Genomic DNA, 19,943 nt, shown 5'->3' with positions numbered 1-19,943 from the left:
ATTAAGCACATTCTTAGCTAGAATTGTCAAACCTTAATTTGTCAGTAATCACCAGCTTTCAAAAATGCATAGCCTTTCTTGAAATCATAGGAGCCCCAAGAGATCAACTCATACAATCATCTGTATTCTCTAAATGCTTTTCCCCTAGTAAAATCAACATTTTGTTTAGCTTGAAGCTTCATAGAGGTGTATTACAAGCATGTTAGGCATAGGCAGTGTCTGAATCTTTTATATAATGCTTTCAGCCTTCTGGATGTCTGTCAACAAACACTAGCTCCATGAAATAGGCCAATTTAGGATGTCTGAAAACATCATCACTAGGTCTCCCCACTCCTTGTCACCTATTCAAGCATCCTGGCACTCTGATTTCCTCAAATCAAACCAATGGGATTTTCTTAGGTGCTTCTGAAACTCAGCAAGACATGTTTAACCCAAAAAACTGATTATGGGGCACATGCCCTGGAAAATCTGCTGGTAAAATGCAAAAGGGAATATCCTTAATATTGTAAGGAACATAGTACAGTGTAGTGGAAAAGGACTTTTTTTGTTTTTCACAATAAATTATCCCTTTCATGTAAAGTGAAGTTTGGAATCATCAGTAAAATACATGGTATCATTTCATCACAGATTCTCTCAGTTTCTGTAAATATTCCTCTGAAAACATAATATATCAGAATTATCATTCTGATAATACAGACCCTACGTGTAGGGAAATAAAAAATAGCATATTTTGGTTAGAAATAAATTTATTTGGTTAGAAATCTGAAAATGCTTACATTGAAAGAATTGAGTTCCATGAAAATTTCTAACAGGAAAGTAACCCTTTATTTATTGCATATGTACTTTAAAAATACACTCAGAGAAACAACTTAATTTCAGATTCATTTTGTTTTTCTTAATGAGTCATTCTGGTCTTAGAAGAACTTGTCAGGTTGAAAATCTTGGGTAGTTTTTGTTATATTACGCACTACCAACATTATAAAAAATAATAGATGAAGACTTCACATACCTGCTTTTCTAAAAAATGACATGAAGACCCATCACCGTGACTATGAAGTTCTTATTATATCAAAGGAAAGCCATTGTAGTAATGTCAGCTAATTCTCTGACCTCCAGTTCCTACCTAGCAGTGGTAAAGAATCAAAACAGGGAAGAAAGACAATGCTCACAAATGCACTCACACACATGTGCACACACACGAGCACACACACGCACGCACACACATGCATACACATACACACACAGAGTTCCCTGTGTCATACAGTATTTGCCTGTTGCCTGGAGATCAGAAACTAAACCTACTGGCTCTATTTTTTTCCTTACAGTTTTAGGATTTAAAATAATCCACCCTAACCTTCAAATTGGAACACAGTGATTCAAAGTGCCAGACTCTTAATCCTTCAGGAGAAAAAAAAAGAAAAGCATTTCATTGCTGACACAGTCATACCTTATTAAGTGGTCGGTCCCCTTCCAAGAGGGTTCCCTCTGACTTTGCAACAGCCTCCCCATATGTGATTTTGGCCTTCTCTCCATTACAAGAACCTTCTCTCCATGTCCCTGTGTCTTTGCTATCTGAGACTACAACATCTAAGGAAATAACTGTTCACTTGTAAAAATCCCATGTAAGACTAGTCAAAAAGAAGAATTAAATTTGTAGAGGAACAGCAATGAAATCAGTCATCCGATGATATAAGGATGTAATTCATTCCTCATCAGTATGCATGCGTTTGCTTATATTTTTCTTTCCAATGACATGCTGAGCATTTCTACTAACGTCCAGTTAGCATCCTTAATTTCTCATGTCTATCATAAAATCAAACTCATCCTTTCCCTTCACATCCAGACCCCCTTTCCAGATCTCTTACCTTGCTACTTGGCACCTGCATTCTTTTTTTTTGGAGATGGAGTCTCGCTTTGTTACCCAAACTGGAGTGCAGTAGCACGATCTTGGCTCACGGCAACCTCTGCCTCCCAGGTTCAAGAGATTCTCCTGCCTCAGCCTCCTGAGTAGCTGGGATTACAGGCATCTGCCACCATGCCCATATAAGTTTTTGTATTTTAGTAGAGACGAGGTTTCACTGGGTTGCCCAGGCTGGTCTTGAAATTCTGACCTTGTGATCCGCCCACCTCCCTGGGGTTGCAGGCATGAGCCACCATGCCCAGACTACATTCTTACAAATACCCAGATAAGACCCAGATAAGATGGAAAGCTCGGAGCTATCCATGTCTCCGCCCTCTCCTTTGCTCTTTACTGTATAGTAAGTTGATTCTGTCTCTAAGACAAAGATCTTCTAAATCTATTTCATGTTCAATTCCCACTGCCGTAATCTCAACTGTCATTTAGTGTACTCATGCAGAATAGTTTTATAAACTCAGTTTGGTCTTCTTCTCCTTGCTTGCTTGTACCCTCTTATCTTCTGCACTGTTGTCACCACCTTTTGCCATTCTCTGTTCTGTAGCATTGAGTATATGCAAAGTATAAGCTTCTAGAAATTCAAGGCCTTCCATGACATCTATTACAAACATTGACTGAACATGTACTATGATGCCAGGCCATGTCCTTTTCATAAATTGATTCATTTAATATTTATAATAACCCCCTGAGAAGGGACAGTTTTTTTTTTTTTTTTTTTTTTTTTATAGGTAGAGAGGTCACTGATAGAGGCCCTGAAAAGTGAGGACCCTTGCTTCTGGTCCCACTGTCGTAAATACAGGAACCTAAGCAAAACGTGCCAGGAACCAACAGGGAGAAACCATGTTCCAATTAGAGGGAACTGCATAGAAAACCCCAGGTGGGGACAGCATGGGAGCTTCAGAGCAATGAAAGGAAGACAGTTGGAGGAAATTGAGCTTAAGTGATGAGTGGCAAGAGGTGAGACGAGGGAAGAGGTAAAAAAAAGTTAAATCACAAAGTGCTTATGAGGCTTGTCAAGGAGTTGTCTAGAACATAACTGGCACCCAACAAATGTTTCTATGTATGCTTTGGTTCATAGCAGCTTATTCATATTAAACAAAAATTGGACAAGCCCAAGTTGGAGAATTGATAAACAAAGTGTATTACAGTTATATTATGGAATACTATTCAGTAACAAAAAGGAACAAATTCATGATATATGCAACAATATGGCTGAATCTTGAAACCATTATACTAAGTGGAAAAAAAGCCTTACAGAAAAGAATATATACTGTCTGATTCCTTTCACAGGAAGTTCTCAAACAGGCAAAATCTACGGTGGAAAAAAAAAATCAGAAAAATGGTTGCTTGTCGAGGGTGAAGGGGAAGCATGAAATTCACCAGAAAGCAGGGTTGCCAGATGAATTTTGAATTTCAGATAAACAAAGAATTTTTTAGTGCAAATGTGTCTCATGCAATATTTATGACATTATTATATAAAAAGGCATCCATCCATTGTTTGCTAACATTCATATTTACCAGGGCATCCTATATTTTTATTTGTAAATTCCAGCAACCTTACAGGGAAGGGACATGAGAACATCTTTGGGGGTGGTGGCAATGCTCCAAATCTTGATAAATGTTTGGGAAAGCATTTTCCAAAGTCTTATAAATTTGTGCATAAGAATATTCATGTAAAAAAGATAAAAAGTATTTAAGTCTAGTTAGTGATATGCACACTGAAATATTAGAAGGGAAATATACTGATGTTTTCAACTTCAAAATGCATAAAAAATAAGAGACTGATGACTGAATAGAGGAATAAACAGCTATTTAATAAGGCAAATATAGTAAAATGTTAATTATAGAACCTAGGTGATAGGCATATGGGTGTTCATTGCAAAGTTCTTCCAAGTTTTCTATATGTTTGAAAATTTTCATAATAAAACATTGGAAGGAAAAATTCCTGCCTTACCCTCATGGAGTTTACACTATAGTGGAGGAAGACAGACAATAAACAAATAAGTAAATTGTAGAGTGAAATAGAAAGTGTTGAGGAATGAGAAACATAAGGGAAGGGCCTTTGTGCATGTTGAGGTGGGCATCATAATTTTAAATAGGGTGGCCAAAGAGGGACTTCCTAAAAGTTGTGGGGAAATGAGCCAGAAGATCTGAGGGAACAGTGAGGAAATAGGATGTGGAGAGTGAGACTGGCAGGATTCAAGCAGGGAAGAGCCTGGTCTGACATTTTAAAGGAATCCCTTTCTGGTCATTGTGCTAGGGACAGATAAAAGCTCTTTGAGGCTTTGTCCATCCACTGCTAAGTTTGGATAACATGTTCCTTATGAGAAGTAGCAATGAATATTTGTTGGATGAGCAATTAGAAACATAAAATGAAAATCTTTCAATGAGATATGGATATTTTCTTCCTTGAGGTAGTACTTCCTTTTTCAAACCGTTACTTACTTGAATGAGGCATTTTAATTGGTCAGTTTTAAACATTTTAAATGCACTTTTTTGTCCTCTATTTGGAAAGACAAAATAATAAACCACAAGTAACCCCCAGTTTCTTCAGTCACACCAGAAAGCAAGCACAGGCTTTGGTTAAAATTAAAGTGACTGGAGGCTTTTTCTAATTTTACTAGGGGAGGGATGGCCATGATCCAGCTTCCCTACCTTCCAACACACTCACTTTCTTCCTCTCTCTCCAAATATGTATCAAATTACTTACAGGAATAAAAGCCAGTAACTTCCCATAAAGTGGTCCTTGCGAAGCTCCTGGCCCATGCAGCCCGTGCCTCAGGCTGTCTGTCTGCAACTCATGAGCCAAGCTTTATACCGACCAGCTTGCTCACCTTCCATCTGCAGTGATATTGATGAGCCCCACCTCACTTAAGGCCCAAACACCTGCCTTTGAATATGTCCGAACTCTCAGCTGCCCATGGATGGCCTAAATCAAAGAAATTCTAGATATTTTGCCTTCCCCATCCCACCTTCTAAAGCAGCCTTGCTCTTCTAGTTTTTGTAGCTCATTTTCTCACTCACCAACACCCATGTTTACTATTGTTTTGCCATATTAACCATCTTCACTCACTCCAACGATGCGTCTAGAAACAAGGCACCTGTCTCCCATCAGCTCAGCTGATTTCTCTAGCCCCTCACGGCACTGATTCCAATGAGACTAGGACCATTTAAAAGGCCTCTATTAAATTCTGGTGTGCCATGGCTGCTCTATGAGTCTCCAGATTCCTTTCTAACTTCAGGTCAGGAGCTTTCATGCAGTTTGGGGCCCCGTGGCCTACAGAAGGCTCCCAAAGTACCAGCAGTGAATTTGTAGCTTAAGCTGCCTAGGGACATTCTCAAGGCCACGAGGCGAAACAGTTGTTTAGCAAGAGCAAGTGACTTCCAGCCACTTATTTTCTAATAGCTGCAGTCAATAAAATAACCTAGCCAACAAGGAATATGCAGAAATATTTTATGAAAGAAATACCAATGAGAGTTTCAAATGTTATTCTGGAGATGTTAGAAGCTTCCTCAAATGAAAAAATTAAATCCTTCATTAAAAACTTTCTTGGTATTCTCCATTAATAAATATGTTAAGAAAGAAAACAATGCTTTTTAACATAAAAGTCCTAAAATAGCTAACATACATAATGGCTTATTGCTTTGATTATAGAAAAATAATATCAATATTTTAGCTAGTTTTAGCAACTCTTTATCCACTGGATTCAACTACCCATTGTGAAAAGTTGTTAGAAATGTTGAGTAATTAAATGAGAAAAATCCATTTGGATTGCATTTACAAATAGTATACACAAACATAAAGAATCAGAGACCACACTTAAATTACTCTTAATAACTGAGGACATAAATATAATTCATTAATAATCCTAAAATAACATATAATCTTCTGTTTGAAGCTACTTCCCCATAAAATAGATGTTAAGAGTTTATAACAAACAGTAAAAGAGACTTCAGTTTCTCCATCTTATTCTCTGTCTGAGGCAAATGTGAGTGAAAAACAAAAATTCCAAAGAGCAACCACAGAAGAGACAATAAGAGGAGAAAAACTGAAGCTAGATAATTCACAAAAAGTTATTTCTCCAGTTGCTTTAACTTCATCAGAATAAAAAAGTTGGTTGTAATTGTTAGAAAATAGTTTGCAGTTTCAGATCCCAAAAAGAGAGTTTCAGATGGATTATACATGGACAAGATAACCACACTATCATACACAAACACATACATGCATAGGTGGAGTGACATTGACTAAGTTTCAAATTTAATTAGTCAGTGATTCAGAACAGGAGTTGACCCCAAGGGCAGAAGCAGACACATCCTTCCAGAGTCTGGTTACCATGGTGACACTTGATACATGACCATGAAACCTGTAACGCTAAATTTCTGGCCATCAGAGTCATGGATTTATTTTAGCATGCATTTAGCCTGGGCTTTTAGCTTTTCAAATATTCAACTGGTTCCTATTCATTATATCTGTAGGAGTCACTCATTCACTTGCTTCAGATTGATGATCAAATATTACCTTATCGGATTCAGGCCCTATATAAAAAGTACTCCCACAATTCTCTATTTTCTGGATCATCTTTTACTTCTCACCAAAGTACTTATCATTATATTGTTAACCCATTGTTTATTTTTTATTTCCCTCAACACATGGTTTTGAGGGATATATAGAAGATTCAATTAAAGGGATGGGGTAAAGGACTGGACTTCAGGCATATAGTTCCAAGAGGCAGAAGCAGCCAATCTAGCCCAACCCTTCATGGAGTACCAGCCAGAGGAGGAGCAGCTGGACTGGGGGTAAGTCACTGATGACTTCTGAAAGGCCAGTTGCCATGGCATGGCAGGGCAGAAACCAGGTTGTGGTACCTTAGAATACGACAAGGATAGGAGTAGAAAGGAGATGTTAGGGAGCCAATATTTTCTTTTGTGTCACCTGAGATAAATATATGGATAAAATTTTCTCTTCAAGACCAAGATGGCACATACGTTGTAGCTGAGATCATAGGGTTAAAATGGTAAACAAAACACTTTTCTGGGAGGTGGCTTACTAGAAGCAGCATGGTTCAGAGAGCTCACGTCAAAAAAAAAAAAAAAAAAAAAAAAAAAAAAAAAAAAAAAAAAAAAAAAACAAAAAAAAAACATAAAAGGCATGTGAATTTTTCACTGGCAACGAAGGTATCCAGATTCTCTCATCAAAATTGACCAGAAGGCTGGCAGGACCCACGGAGAGAAGGAAGAGCAGTTTGTGCAGCAGCTCACCTGAGAGCTACACAGGGAAGGGGAATCCCATCCCCCCAGAGAAGGGAGGCAGTGAGTGAGTGTGCTACTCAGCCAGGGAGACTGTGCTTTTTCCATGGAACTGTGCAACTCACAGATTGGAAGATCCCACTCACAAACGCATGCCACAGGAGCCTAGCTTCGCAACCCTGGAACGCGCAGATTCTTATAACCTCATAGCTGGAATCTGTTTAAGCCTAACAACTCCCAGGAGGAGGAGCAACCAGCACCTGCGGCCACCGCCTGCTGTCTAAGCCATGTGAGCTCCTTGGGGCAGGAGCAGCAGTCTGCGCTGGGACTCACAACTGCCTAACATGCTAAGCTCCCTAGGTGGGGAAGGGCGGCACCCATTTCTATAGCTCCAGCTTGTGCTTTTTTCCTTCTGGAGCCAGGGAGGCTGGATGGCTTGGTCCCAAGGCTTGTCCCCACAGTCCAACCCACTGGCTTTGGGGCTGTGGCAGTCTGTGGTCAGGATGTCTCTTCAGGTCTAACTCTGACCCATCTTTCCTCAGTGGGCAGGGCTTCCCTGCAGGATCTCCAATACCTCCAGCCAGAGGCTCGGGGCCAGAATTCAGATCTTCCTAGGCCTGAGCCCCTAGAGGGAGGGGTGGTTGCAGTCTCTAATGACCAGCAGACTTAGCCTCTCCTCCTGGCAGTTCTGAGGAATCTGGGCAACCTAAATGAGTGGGTTTCCCCCCAGCAAAACACACCCTCTCCACCAAGGGACAAAGTACTTTGTTAAATGGGTCCTGCTCCCTGTGCCACCAAACTGGGTGAGACCCTCCAACAGGAGTTGTCAGACATGCTATACAGGAACAATCCTACTGGCATCAGGGGTTGGTGACCCTCGAGGTCAGAGGTCCCAGAAGAAAGAGGAGGCACCCACCTTTGGTTCTCTCCAGCCTCCTTGAGTGACCTCTCCAGGCATGGGAGTGAATCAGGTAAATAGGGCCTGAAGTTAACCCCCAGTCAAGGGCAGCAACCCTACAGAAGAGAGACTTGACTATTGAAAGAAAAACAAACAAGCAGAAAGTGACAACAGCAGCATTAACAACAACAATAAGTCCCCCACAAAAACCCCATCCAAGAGTCAGCAGCTTCAAAACTGAAACTAGACAAACTCACAAAGATGAGAATCAATGAAAAAGTGCTGAAAACTCAAAGGCCAGAGTGCCTCTTCTCCTCCAAATGATTGCAATGTCTCTCCATCAAGGGCACAGAACTGGACGGAGGATCAGATGGACAAATTGACAAAAGTAGGCTTCAGAAGATGGCTAATAAAAAACTACAATAAGCTAAAGAAGCATGTTCTAACCCACTACAAAGAAGCTAAGAACCTTGATAAAAGGTTATAGGAATTACTAACTAGAATAACCAGTTTAGAGAGGAACATAAACAACCTGATGGAGCTAAAAAACACAAGAACTTCTGGAAGCATGCATAACTACCAACAGCCAAATCGACCAAGCAGAAGAAAGGATATCAGAGTTTGAAAACCACCTTACTAATATAACACATGCAGGCAAGAATAGAGAAAAAAGAATAAAAAGGAATGAATAAAGCCTTCAAGAAATATGAGACTTCATAAAAACACCGAACCTATGATTGAGTACCGGAAGGAGACAGGGAGAATGGAAACAAGCTGGAAAACACACTTCAGAATATTATCCAGGAGAACTTCCCCAATCTAGCAACACAGGCCAACGTGTAAATTCAGGAAATACAGAGAACACCACTGAGATACTCCACAAGAAGATTAACCCCAAGACACATAATCATCAGATTCTCCAAGGTCGAAGGAAAAACTGCTAAGGGCAGCCAGAGAGAAAGTCCAGGTCACCTTACAAAGGGAAGCCCATCAGTTCTTTAAAGCCAATGAGAATAAGGAGACAATGTACCAGAATCTCTGGAACACAGCTAAAGCAGTGTTAAGAGGGAAATTTATGGCACTAACTTCCCACATGAGAAAGCTAGAAAGATCTCAAATTGGCACCCTAACATCACAATTAAAAGGGCTAGAGAGGCAAAAACAAACTAATCCGAAAGCTAGCAGAAGACAAGAAATAACTAAGATCAGAGAAGAATTGAAAGAGATAGAAAGTCAATGAATCCAGGAGCTGATTTTTTGAAAAAAATTAAAAAGCAAATAGACCACTAGCTAGACTAATAAGGAGAGAGAAAAGAATCAAATATACACAATAAAAATATACACTGACTTCACAGAAATACAAACTATCATTAGAGAATATTATAAACACCTCTACACAAATAAAAGAAAATCTATAAGAAATGGATAAATTTCTGGATGTATACACCCTACCAAGACTAAACCAGAAAGAAGTTGAATCCCTGAGTAGACCAATAACAAGCTCTGAAATTAGAGTAGTAATTAAGAGCCTATCAACCAAAAAAAGTCCATGACCAAATGGATTCACAGCTGAATTCTACCAGAAATACAAACAGGAGCTGGTACCATTCCTTCTGAAACGATTCCAAACAACTGAAAAGGAGGAAACCCTCCCTGATTTTATAAAGCCAGCATCATTTTGATACCAAAACCGGGAAGAGACACAACAAAAAAAGAAAACTTCAGCAATATCCCTGATGAACACTGATGTGAAAATCATCAATAAAATACTGGCAAACTGAATCCAGCAGCACATCAAAAAACTTATCCACCAAGATCAAGTCAGCTTCATACCTGGGATGCAAGGCTGGTTCAACATATGCAAATCAATAAACATAATCCATCACATAAACAGAACCAATGGAGAAAAAAACCACATGATTATCTCGATAGATGCAGGAAAGGCCTTTGGTAAAAGTCAACATCCCTTCATGTTAAAAACTCTCAATAAACCAGATATTCATGAAACATATCTCAAAATAATAAGAGCTATTTATGATAAACCCACAGCAAATTATCATATTGAATAAGCAAGAGCTGGAAGCATTCCTTTTGAAAACTGGTACAAGACAAGGATGCCCTCTCTCACCCCTCTTCAACATAGTATTAGAAGTTCTGACCAGGGCAATCAAGGAAAAAGAAAGAAAAGAAAAGAAAAGAAAAGAAAGAGAGAGAAAGAAAGGGTATTCTAGGAAGAGAGGAAGTCAAGTTGTCTCTGTTGGCAGATGACATGATTTTATATTTAGAAAACCCCATCATCTCAGCCCAAAAACTTCTTGAACTGACAAGCAACTTCAAGAAAGTCTCAGGATACAAAGCCAATGCACAAAAATCACAAGCATTCCTATACACCAATAATAGACAAGCAGAGAGCCAAATCATGAGTGAATTCCCATTCGCAATTGCTACAAAGAGAATAAAATAACCTAGGAATACAACTTACAAGGGACATGCAGGGCCTCTTCAAGGAGAACTACAAACCACTGTCCAAGGAAAAAAGAGAGGACACAAACAAATGGAAAAACACTCCATCCTCATAAACAGGAAGACTCAAAATCATGAAAATGGCCATACTACCCAAAGTAATTTATAGATTTGATGCTATTCCCATCAAACTACCATTGACATTTTTCACAGAATTAGAAAAAACAATTTAATTTCATATGGAATCACAGAAGACCCTATAAAGCTAAGACAATCCTAAGCAAAAAGAACAAAGCTACAGGCATCACACTACCTGACTTCAAACAATACCACAAGGCTACAGTTATCAAAACAGCATGGTACTGGTACTAAAACAGACATGTAGAACACTGGAGCAGAACAGAGGCCTCAGAAATAACACCACACATCTACAACCATCTGATCTTTGACAAACCTGACAAAAACAAGCAATGGGGTGAGATGTCTTGTTTAGTAAGTGGTGCTGGGAAAACTGGGTAGCCATATGCAGAAAACTGAAACTGAACCCCTTCCTGACACCTTATACAAAAATTAACTCAAGATAAATTAAAAACTAAACGTAAAACCCCAAACCATAAAAGCCTTAGAAAAAAGCTGACCCAGTATAATTCAGAACATAGGCATGGGCAAGGACTTCATAATTAAAACAACAAAAGCAAGCGCAACAAAAGCTAAAATTCACAAACAAGATCTAATTAAACTAAGGAGCTTCTGCATAGCAAAAGTAACTATTATCAGAGTAAACAGGCAACCTACAGAATGGGAAGTAATTTTTGCAATCTATCCAACTCACAAAGGGCTAATACCCAGAATTTACAAGGAACTTAAACAAATTTACAAGAAAAAGACCAATAATCCATCAGAAAGTGGGCAAAGGATATGAACAGACACTTAAAAGAAGACATTTATGTGGCCAATAAACATATGAAGAAAAGCTCAACATCAGTGATCAACAGATAAATGTAAATCAAAACCACAATGAGATACCATCTCACGCCACTTAGAATGGCAATTATTAAAAAGTCAGGAAATAATAGATGCTGGCCAGGCCCTGGAGAAGTCGGAATGCTTTTACACTGTTAGTGAGAAAGTAAGTTAGTTCAACCACTGTGGAAGACAGTGTGGTGATTCCTCTTGGATCTAGAACCTGAAATACCATCTAACCCAGCAATTCCATTACTGGATATATACCCAAACGAATATGAATCATTTTACTATAAAGACACATGCACAGGTATGTTTATTGCAGCACTATTTACAATAGCAAAGACATGGAACTAACCAAAATGCCCATCAGTGATAGACTGGATAAGGAAAATGTGGCACAAATACACTACGGAATACTATGCAGCCACAAAATGAATAAGACCACATCCTCTGCAGGGACATGGATGAAGCTGGAAACCATCATTCTCAGCAAACTAACACAGGAACAGAAAACCAAACACCACGTGTTCTCACTCATAAGTGGGAGTTGAACATTGAGAACACATGGACACAGAGAGGGGAACATTACACACCAGGGCCTTTGGGGATAGAGGATGAGGGGAGGGAACTTAGAGGATGGATCGATAGGTGCAGGAAACCATCATGGTACACATATACCTATGTAACAAACCTGCATGTTCTGCACATGTATCCTGGGTTTTTTTTTGTTGTTGTTTTCAAGGAAATAAAGAAAAATAAAGTGAAAATACTTTTTCTACAGCTTAGGTTATAAGAAATTATTTTCCTAATCAAAATCAATTTACTGAGCAATTTTCCCTCAATAAGCATACATACTTTACCCCTAGTAATACATTTTTGATGAGCTCCTATGTCTTTCATTTGTACTTGGTTTTTTATTTTTGTCAAAAATGCATTCTTGTTTAATGGAGCCTTTAGAAAGTTACCTTGAGGCCCCATCTCTGTCTCAGTGGGGCCTGAACTTTGCTCTCTGGAGTTGAGGATCTCTTTGCTGTGCTCCATTGATTTTATTTCTCAGTTATGCCAGAGGCAATTCTTATGCGTAAAGAACCTGCACTAAACTCATAAAAGGCCTTGCTAGGAAGGTAACCTGATAATAACTACCAGGAAGATGAGATTCCACTCAGCTTTCCACCAGAAGAATCACAGGTAGTGACAAGAAGATTTCTGGTGGGCTTTAAACATAAAATTATAATCACATTTCTTACTTTCTGAACATGCAGCAGCTTTTTCTGAGTCTATCCTGTGGTTCTCAAGCTTGAGCATGCAAAGATATCATGTGGAGGGTTTGTTAAAATAGCGATTGCTGGGCCACACTCTCAAAGTTTCTAATTCAGTGGTTCTGGGGTGGGGCCAGATAATTTTTATTTCTAACATGTTCTCAATTAATGCAGATGGTGCTGAATAGAACACACTTCTAAGAACTACTGGTCTGTGCAAAGTGTAACATATATTTTCATAACTTATTTTTCTACTTTTCTGTTGTCCTTCCAAGAAAATGAGCCAGATTATCATTTCAGCATTACTGCCTCGACAGTTTATCATGTAAAAAATTGTTTTAAAAAGAGAAAAAAAAATTAAAAACAGTCACAAAGTGATATTAGTAGTTACCAAACCTGACTTTTCAGGTTTCTTCTCATTTTTTGTGTGAAGGTCAATAGATATTAGTGCCTCAAATGAAATCACATAAATGTAATATGGTTATCTAGCACTAAACAGTGATTCCTCTTCAATGGCAAAACATTCATAAAATAAATACTTTTCCCCATCAAAGTCTCTCAATACTCATCTAGAAAAAGAGGAGTGGTGGTCATAAAACAATAGGAACAAATAACTCACTTGCCATACAGATCTTATTTTTCCTTTTTTTATTTTTTGTTTTTAAGCGCCCCGCCCCCCGAAAAAAAAAAGCACAACTAGAATCTAAACAAGCTAAAGGCAGACTATAGTGATTCAATTGGGAACATTATAATAGAATTATTTTTCTTCCTTTATTTAATGCATTGTCAAAGGGAACAGACACAGCATGGTATCCTAAGTAGGGCATAATTTGACTGTGTATGCAGAGCTGACAGGGCAAGTCGAGTGAGGCTGTGAATGAGCACCTCACCTGTTCTACACCCGAGCAATTCCAAAGAGGTTAGGGTCACGCTGAGTAAAACATTTGTAAGAACAAACTAATGCTCGGACAGGCACCAGCTGCAGATTCTTGCTTATCTTCCAGGCCTAAAAATAAAGATTAAAAATAAAACTAAGGCAGTGTTCAATAAATATTTTTGATTAAAATAAATATTCGCTTTCTCAGAGGTTTCAGAATATCGATTTTTAAAGGACACACTATCCTATTTATGCTTGAGTTGCTCTTTTCTCACACATAAAAACACAAACTTAACTATCTAAGAAAGTCATACTCAAATGCTAAACAAAACTCAAATGATGGAAGACTACTCGTGCTTTGATTCAAACATATCATTATGTCGTCTAACCATAAAGTGTTAGAAATGAAGGTGAAAAAAAATGATACAGCATCTACATGGACCTGATCTTTGTCCTTCAGGTGTATTAAATTGATCAATCAGCAAATATTTACTGAACTTCCTAATGAGCATCTTGGTTCTACCTGCCCAGCATGCAGTTCCCATGGAAATAAATCTTCCTAAAATTCTTTGTTTACTGTCTGCGCTATTCATTAAGATATTCACTGGCTGGGTCTTAGGCAAGTTCCCTAATACGTGAATTAAATTTTTGTGCTTCAAATATCTCTGATCTTACTTCACAGTGTATAAAATAAGCAATCAAAAACCCTGTTAGCCAATTTAGTTTACATATATTGACAATTTATGTTTGAAATAATGGTAACTTTGAAAGCTTAACATTTCTATGTTTTATGATCATCTTCTGAAATCAACACAGCTCTCAGTGAGAGAATCCAAAAGAGTCTCACAACTGGTAACTGGGAAATATTATTAGTTGATAATGCTACCTAGTTTTATCGTGAAGCCATTTGGCCAACACCATCACAATTCACAATAAGAGACTGATTGCTGTTCTGTTCACTCTTCCACAAAAGAACTCAGAGATCCTATTGAAAGGTTCAAACAGGTAAGCACAGTTGTTAATCCACCCTTGAGAGAGTAACAGCTTTCTAACTCTAGTGATATATCAAGAGGGAGCCAAAGTCATAAGTCATATCCCCTCACATCCACCTCCAACAGTGGCTGTGAAGCACTTAGAGGATACACAGCACTATCCTAACTGTAAAATACTTTGGATGAAGGTGAAAAATGGTACAGAATATCTACAAACCTGACTTCTTTCCTACAAAGATGTTTAGTTCATCAATCAGCAAACAGGTACTGAACTCCTCAGTGGACATCTTGGTTTTTCCTATCTGGCATCCATTTCCCATTGTGTTGGCACAAAAGCCCTGTTTTTCCTTTGGGCAACTACCCCTCCTCCAATCTTAGTGCCTATGTTAGGGGAATGAGAGAGCAACTGTTCTCAGTCCCTGGCTCATTATAGGACCATGTAACTCAGGCCAAGGCAATGACTCAATTGCTTCCCTTTGACAATGGTGATTATTAGTCTGGGGTAAGCATATAATGCAAGACAGTCCAAGGGAGCCAATGAGCATCGGCTCCGGGACTTTCTCTGCATCTATTGAGAGAAGGAAGCTCTCCCTTTACTCCCAAAAGGCACAATTTAGGCAGCTGCTACTGGAAAACAAAGCCAAAACAAAGAATGTAGAGATAATAAATAATGGACAGATTTCTAATGATAAATTTGGAAATCTAATTTAGGTATGACAAAATCTTCAGTCAGACTCATCCCTGGACCGTCTTCATTGCTTAAGTTGGTATATGAGTTGGGTTTCTTTAACTTGCAACTAAGAGTCCTGACAAATTATAAGTAACCTAAAATCTGCACAACGTTAGACAAAGTGTCAGGTCACAAAGATATACAGCAAACAATCCCTGCCTCTAAGAATCTTCTTAGCATCTAGTTGGAAAGACAATAATCACACACACACACACACACACACACACACACACACACACACACAAATAGAAACATATGGCTCAGCCCAAAGATAGGTTCTATATGAATGCAGAAAAAGGAGACACCATAGGCTGCATATTATGCAAGGTTTCATAATATAAAAAAAGGAGAACTGGGTTTTGAAGGTTGACCGGAATGTGTTTGCCTGGGAGAAGGCAAAAGGACATTTCTGGGACGGTGAACAAAAATTCAAGAATGTGCACATTGTATTGGGGAAACAATACAGTATAAACTATAAATAGATCATAAAATATTAAATCATGGGATATAAACAATAAATACATTAGTCCAGAAGTAAAAAGATTTCATAAGTATTTTTGAATAACAGACACAAATCTACTCTGTAAGATATAATATTGATTCCCTAACTAGATTATAATGATTAAGTGATGAAATTGTGGTTGGGGAACAAATGACAAAAGACAGAAGCTAAATGTGGTCTTTCCTTTTCCACATATTGGACAACCATCTCACCCAACCAGTCCATCCTGCCTATTTCTGCAACATATCTCAGCTAGACTTAAATAATTATTGAAAATAAACCATGCTACATACATTTTCCTCAGTTCCCGTTTAAGAAACCCAAACAATTAATAGAGCCAGGAACCAAGAGGAGGAAGTTAGAGAAAGAAACAAATGTAAACCAAGGAAACAAGTGGGACATCTGATTTGCTTTGTCCAGTTTCTTCATGAGGTGAAGAAAGTATTAAAGGCATTTTTTATTTCCAGTGTGGTTTTAGCCATTTCCCTTGTGTCATTAAGATATTGCATGGGCAGAGTTTAGATTGGCTCTTGTTGCAAGCAGGAATGCAAAGTGTCTGTGTCCCTCTTTCCCCTTCTTGAGTGAAATATTGTTTAGTTAATTAGAATAAAATGAATATTTTGGTGAGATTTTTAAGTCTATTTAACAAAAGGCCCATTGTTAGTTTTACAGTGAACATGAAGTTTTGAGGGTGATTATTCTCTAACTTAATAATTTCTATTTCTTATACAATATTTTTCAGGACTCTGAATTGTTTTCTGGAAATTTAACTGAGAAAAACAACTCAGCAGAATTCCTTGGTAATACACTTTTCCATCTAGATTCATCATCTCTAGTAATGTTTGCATGACAATGAAATTCTTATACCACCTTAACACTTGCTGCCCTTTTAAATTTGTATTTCTATTTGTGGCATTATTGCAACTGTTTCTATTGGTACTTCCAAATGAGCATGGAATAAAGACACCTCCTCTTCTAGAGGACCTCTTTTCACAAATCTCAATTAACAAAACCTCATGTTTCTGACAAAGACAAATACTGCTTTTGTCATTGTTTATACAAAGAAATCAGAACACTCGATGTAATATTCTTTCTGTCAAGCCAAGGACAGTGAATAGGAAAAGGAGTTGGTCTAAGATTAGATATGCTATTATTTTGAAAAAATATCATTTTAGCAAAAAGCTTTAAAAAGTAAAATACTATAATACAGTTTACTTTTTCACTCATTAATATTTGCATTATTTTCTAAAGCAAACACATGATTATATTCTCTCCATATTTAAAAAAAAGTTTTCCACTTTAAATTCAAATATTACTCTTTGCTAAGTTTTATGTTTGTTCAATGGTAGGATTAAGAATTTTTTAAAAAATCATTCAACATATATCTTAGTAGCAATCACTGCCAAATTTTAAACTTTGAGAGATTAAAAATTATTGAAATATATATTTATACTGCACAGTAAAAAGTCTGGATAAGATTTCAATATTATATGAAGCAAAAGGAATAGAAAAAGAACATAAGTGGTGTCCTGTTTTCTCAGGAAAAAGGTATCTTGGTAGGCAAAATAATGTTCCCCCAAGATGTCCGCATCCCAATTCCTAAAACCATGAATATGCATATCACCTCACATAGCAAAGCGGACACTGCAGGTCGGGTAATGTTAAGGACCTTGAGATAGAGAAGTTATGCTGGACTACACAGTGGGCCCCATGTAATCACAAGATTTGTTAAAGTGGAAGAGGGAAACAGAAGAGAAGGTCCAAGTGAGGTGATGTGAGAAGGCCTAGGTCTGCCAATACTGACTTTGAAGGTGGAAGAAAGCAACCATGAGCCAAGGAATATGGGGGGCCTCTAGAAACTGTCAAGGGCCAGAAAATGGTTTTCCCCAAGAGTTTCCAGGTGAAACCCAGCCTTCAAAAGGTTGATTTTAGCCCAGTAAGACCCATGTTAAATTTCTGATCTACCTGACTTTAAAAACAAACAAACAAACAAAAAAACATTTCTGCTGAGTCCCCAAGTTTGGGCGAATTTGTTAACAATTTCAACGGAAAACTAATTTTGGTATCATGTTCCAAATTAGCAGGACTTGAAAAGCATAACAATGGCAGCCCTTCCTGCTTATGGAATCAAGGCAGCTTCATGCTGGAAGAGACTGGTCTAATCCTCTCATTGTAAATGAGGAAATTAGTCCTGATATAGTGAGAAGGTAGATGACTTACCTTAGACCTCATAGTTCAAGGTAGAGACAAGATTAGAATCCAAGTTTACTAAATTATAGATTAGTGTTAGTCATTGTATGATTTCTGGGCTCTTTCATTAATGAAGATTTCTATTATAGTTTAATAACCACAACAGAATGGTTTGGAAGAATGAACAGTTGTTGGAAAGTGCACATGTTTTCAAATAACATACTAAAGAGGTATATTTCTTTTCGATGCCAATCTGTCCCCACCTGAGGGTTAAATGTATTCACTTGAATTATCCAAGCATCACTTGAAACTCAACATGTCTAAGATAAAACTTGGGGTCTTGCCTCTCAGACCAGCTCCTCTTTCTTTCTGCTTCATACCCCTCAGAGGTTTCCCATGCTCAATCAAATTTATATGGTCCTTCCTTGCCTTTCTACCACCAGATCTTGCACCCACAGTAGGCAACCACTTTATCTGGCCTCTTACCTTCAGCTTTTCTTGTCTTCAAACTTCAATTAAGCCAGCACACTATTGCCAAGTGACTCTTTCTAAAACATACTTTATTTTTATTTTATTTTTTTATATCACCAGCTTTTCCCCACATGTTCTGTAGTGTTCTGTTTCCAAACAAGATCAAATTCAAACTCCTTATTTAGTCTTATCCTTTGACAGGTTAATGGGATGTGACCTCAATTTTTTAATAATGTCTCCTTCAACCACTCCCATCCACGAACCAACCTAACTGATTCACTGCCCTATGAACATGATTTATTCTCCTCCCTGCCATTCTCTTCTCCTAAAATTTCCTCTTTGCTTCCTTCTCCATGTATCTGAATTCCACCTATTTCAAGGCTATAAACAAGTCCCAGCATCTTTCTGGGCACTTCCCAGACCACACAACCTGCAATGATCTTATCTTCCACTTTGAATCCTAAAGCAATTGATCTCTATCATTCATTTAACATCGAGATTTTATTGCTAATGCCTTTTACATCTTTAGCATCTAAACTCAGATTTTAAACCATTCGGGACATTTTAAACCCTACTTACTTGAATTGTACTTAGCACTCAGTTCCCTGCTTTAAAAAGCAGGCTCTCAAAAATTTATGGAGTAACTAATTTATCACTGTCATGCCACAGTGATAAATGACATCAGCACTGCTCTGAAGTTAACCACTCCATTTAGGAAGGGTAGCCATACATTGGGATTTGCCAAGGACAGTTCTGGTTTCCTGTTGTTTTTCCAGCTATTAATAAAATCCACTTTTACTCTCAAAAGCATCTTGGCTTAGATGATGTATTACATGGTCATTCCACCTTTAGGGCAATTTGGACTGTGATAAGGACAGAAACCAGAAAGAAAATCTCACTCATGTTCCAGCCAGCCATCCAGCTAAGCAGCATTCTCTCCCCTACACAGTGGTCCTGCTCTCCCACAGTACCCTCTGCATAATCAATATCCTCTGAATTTCACAAGGAATGTTCAACGTTTTGATATATACAGCTTCAGAAAAATAACTAACGCTGAATACAATTTAAGATTATTTTAGAAGAAAAAAGGTATAGATGCGGAATACAAGTGGTACTCTATCCAGCAGTTCAAGAACAAAAGGGAGAGTTCTCCAAAAGGGTAAGAGGTCTCAAGGAGTTCTCATAGGAGTAAAAGTAATCAAGACACAGTGTATGCGCTCATTTATACTATAATTGTTTTGCCATTTTTGGAATAAAACAATAAGAAATATATATACATTTTAATTTGTCTATACAATAAATACTTATGACTTTCATGACTGTTTAGAATTAGAAATGTGATGCTTTCTGCTCCTCTTAGTACCTAATGTACATTAAATTGACTAACCATGGCATAGTTTTGAGACCCACATTCATTTTCACAGTTGACTGGT

General features: G+C 38.0%; 2 protein-coding genes across 3 annotated transcripts in view; both read right to left on the bottom strand.

Annotated features, from left to right (window-relative positions):
* SLC26A7 (solute carrier family 26 member 7) overlaps positions 1-13,741 on the bottom strand; it is a 174,972-nt gene extending 161,231 nt beyond the window's left edge. Inside the window, exon 1 of the mRNA XM_017538069.2 lies at positions 13,639-13,741. The gene's annotated coding sequence lies outside the window, so the exon portion shown is untranslated. The remainder of the gene's footprint in view (positions 1-13,638) is intronic.
* Positions 1-19,943, bottom strand: part of LRRC69 (leucine rich repeat containing 69) — a 127,790-nt gene that overhangs the window by 16,841 nt on the left and 91,006 nt on the right. Inside the window, exon 8 of one of the 2 annotated variants that reach the window (XM_037741856.1) lies at positions 13,639-13,754. In XM_037741856.1, coding sequence (XP_037597784.1) covers positions 13,644-13,754 — 111 coding nt within the window. In that variant the 3' untranslated portion in view covers positions 13,639-13,643. Of the gene's footprint in view, positions 1-13,497; positions 13,755-19,943 lie in introns of those variants that run through there. The other variant, XM_037741854.1, reaches the window with a different exon arrangement.

Source organism: Cebus imitator, unplaced genomic scaffold (genome assembly GCF_001604975.1).
Source record: "Cebus imitator isolate Cc_AM_T3 unplaced genomic scaffold, Cebus_imitator-1.0 Scaffold109, whole genome shotgun sequence".
Taxonomy (NCBI): domain Eukaryota; kingdom Metazoa; phylum Chordata; class Mammalia; order Primates; family Cebidae; genus Cebus; species Cebus imitator.
Note: the sequence above shows the minus strand (reverse complement) of the source record. Positions and strands in the feature narration are given on the sequence as shown.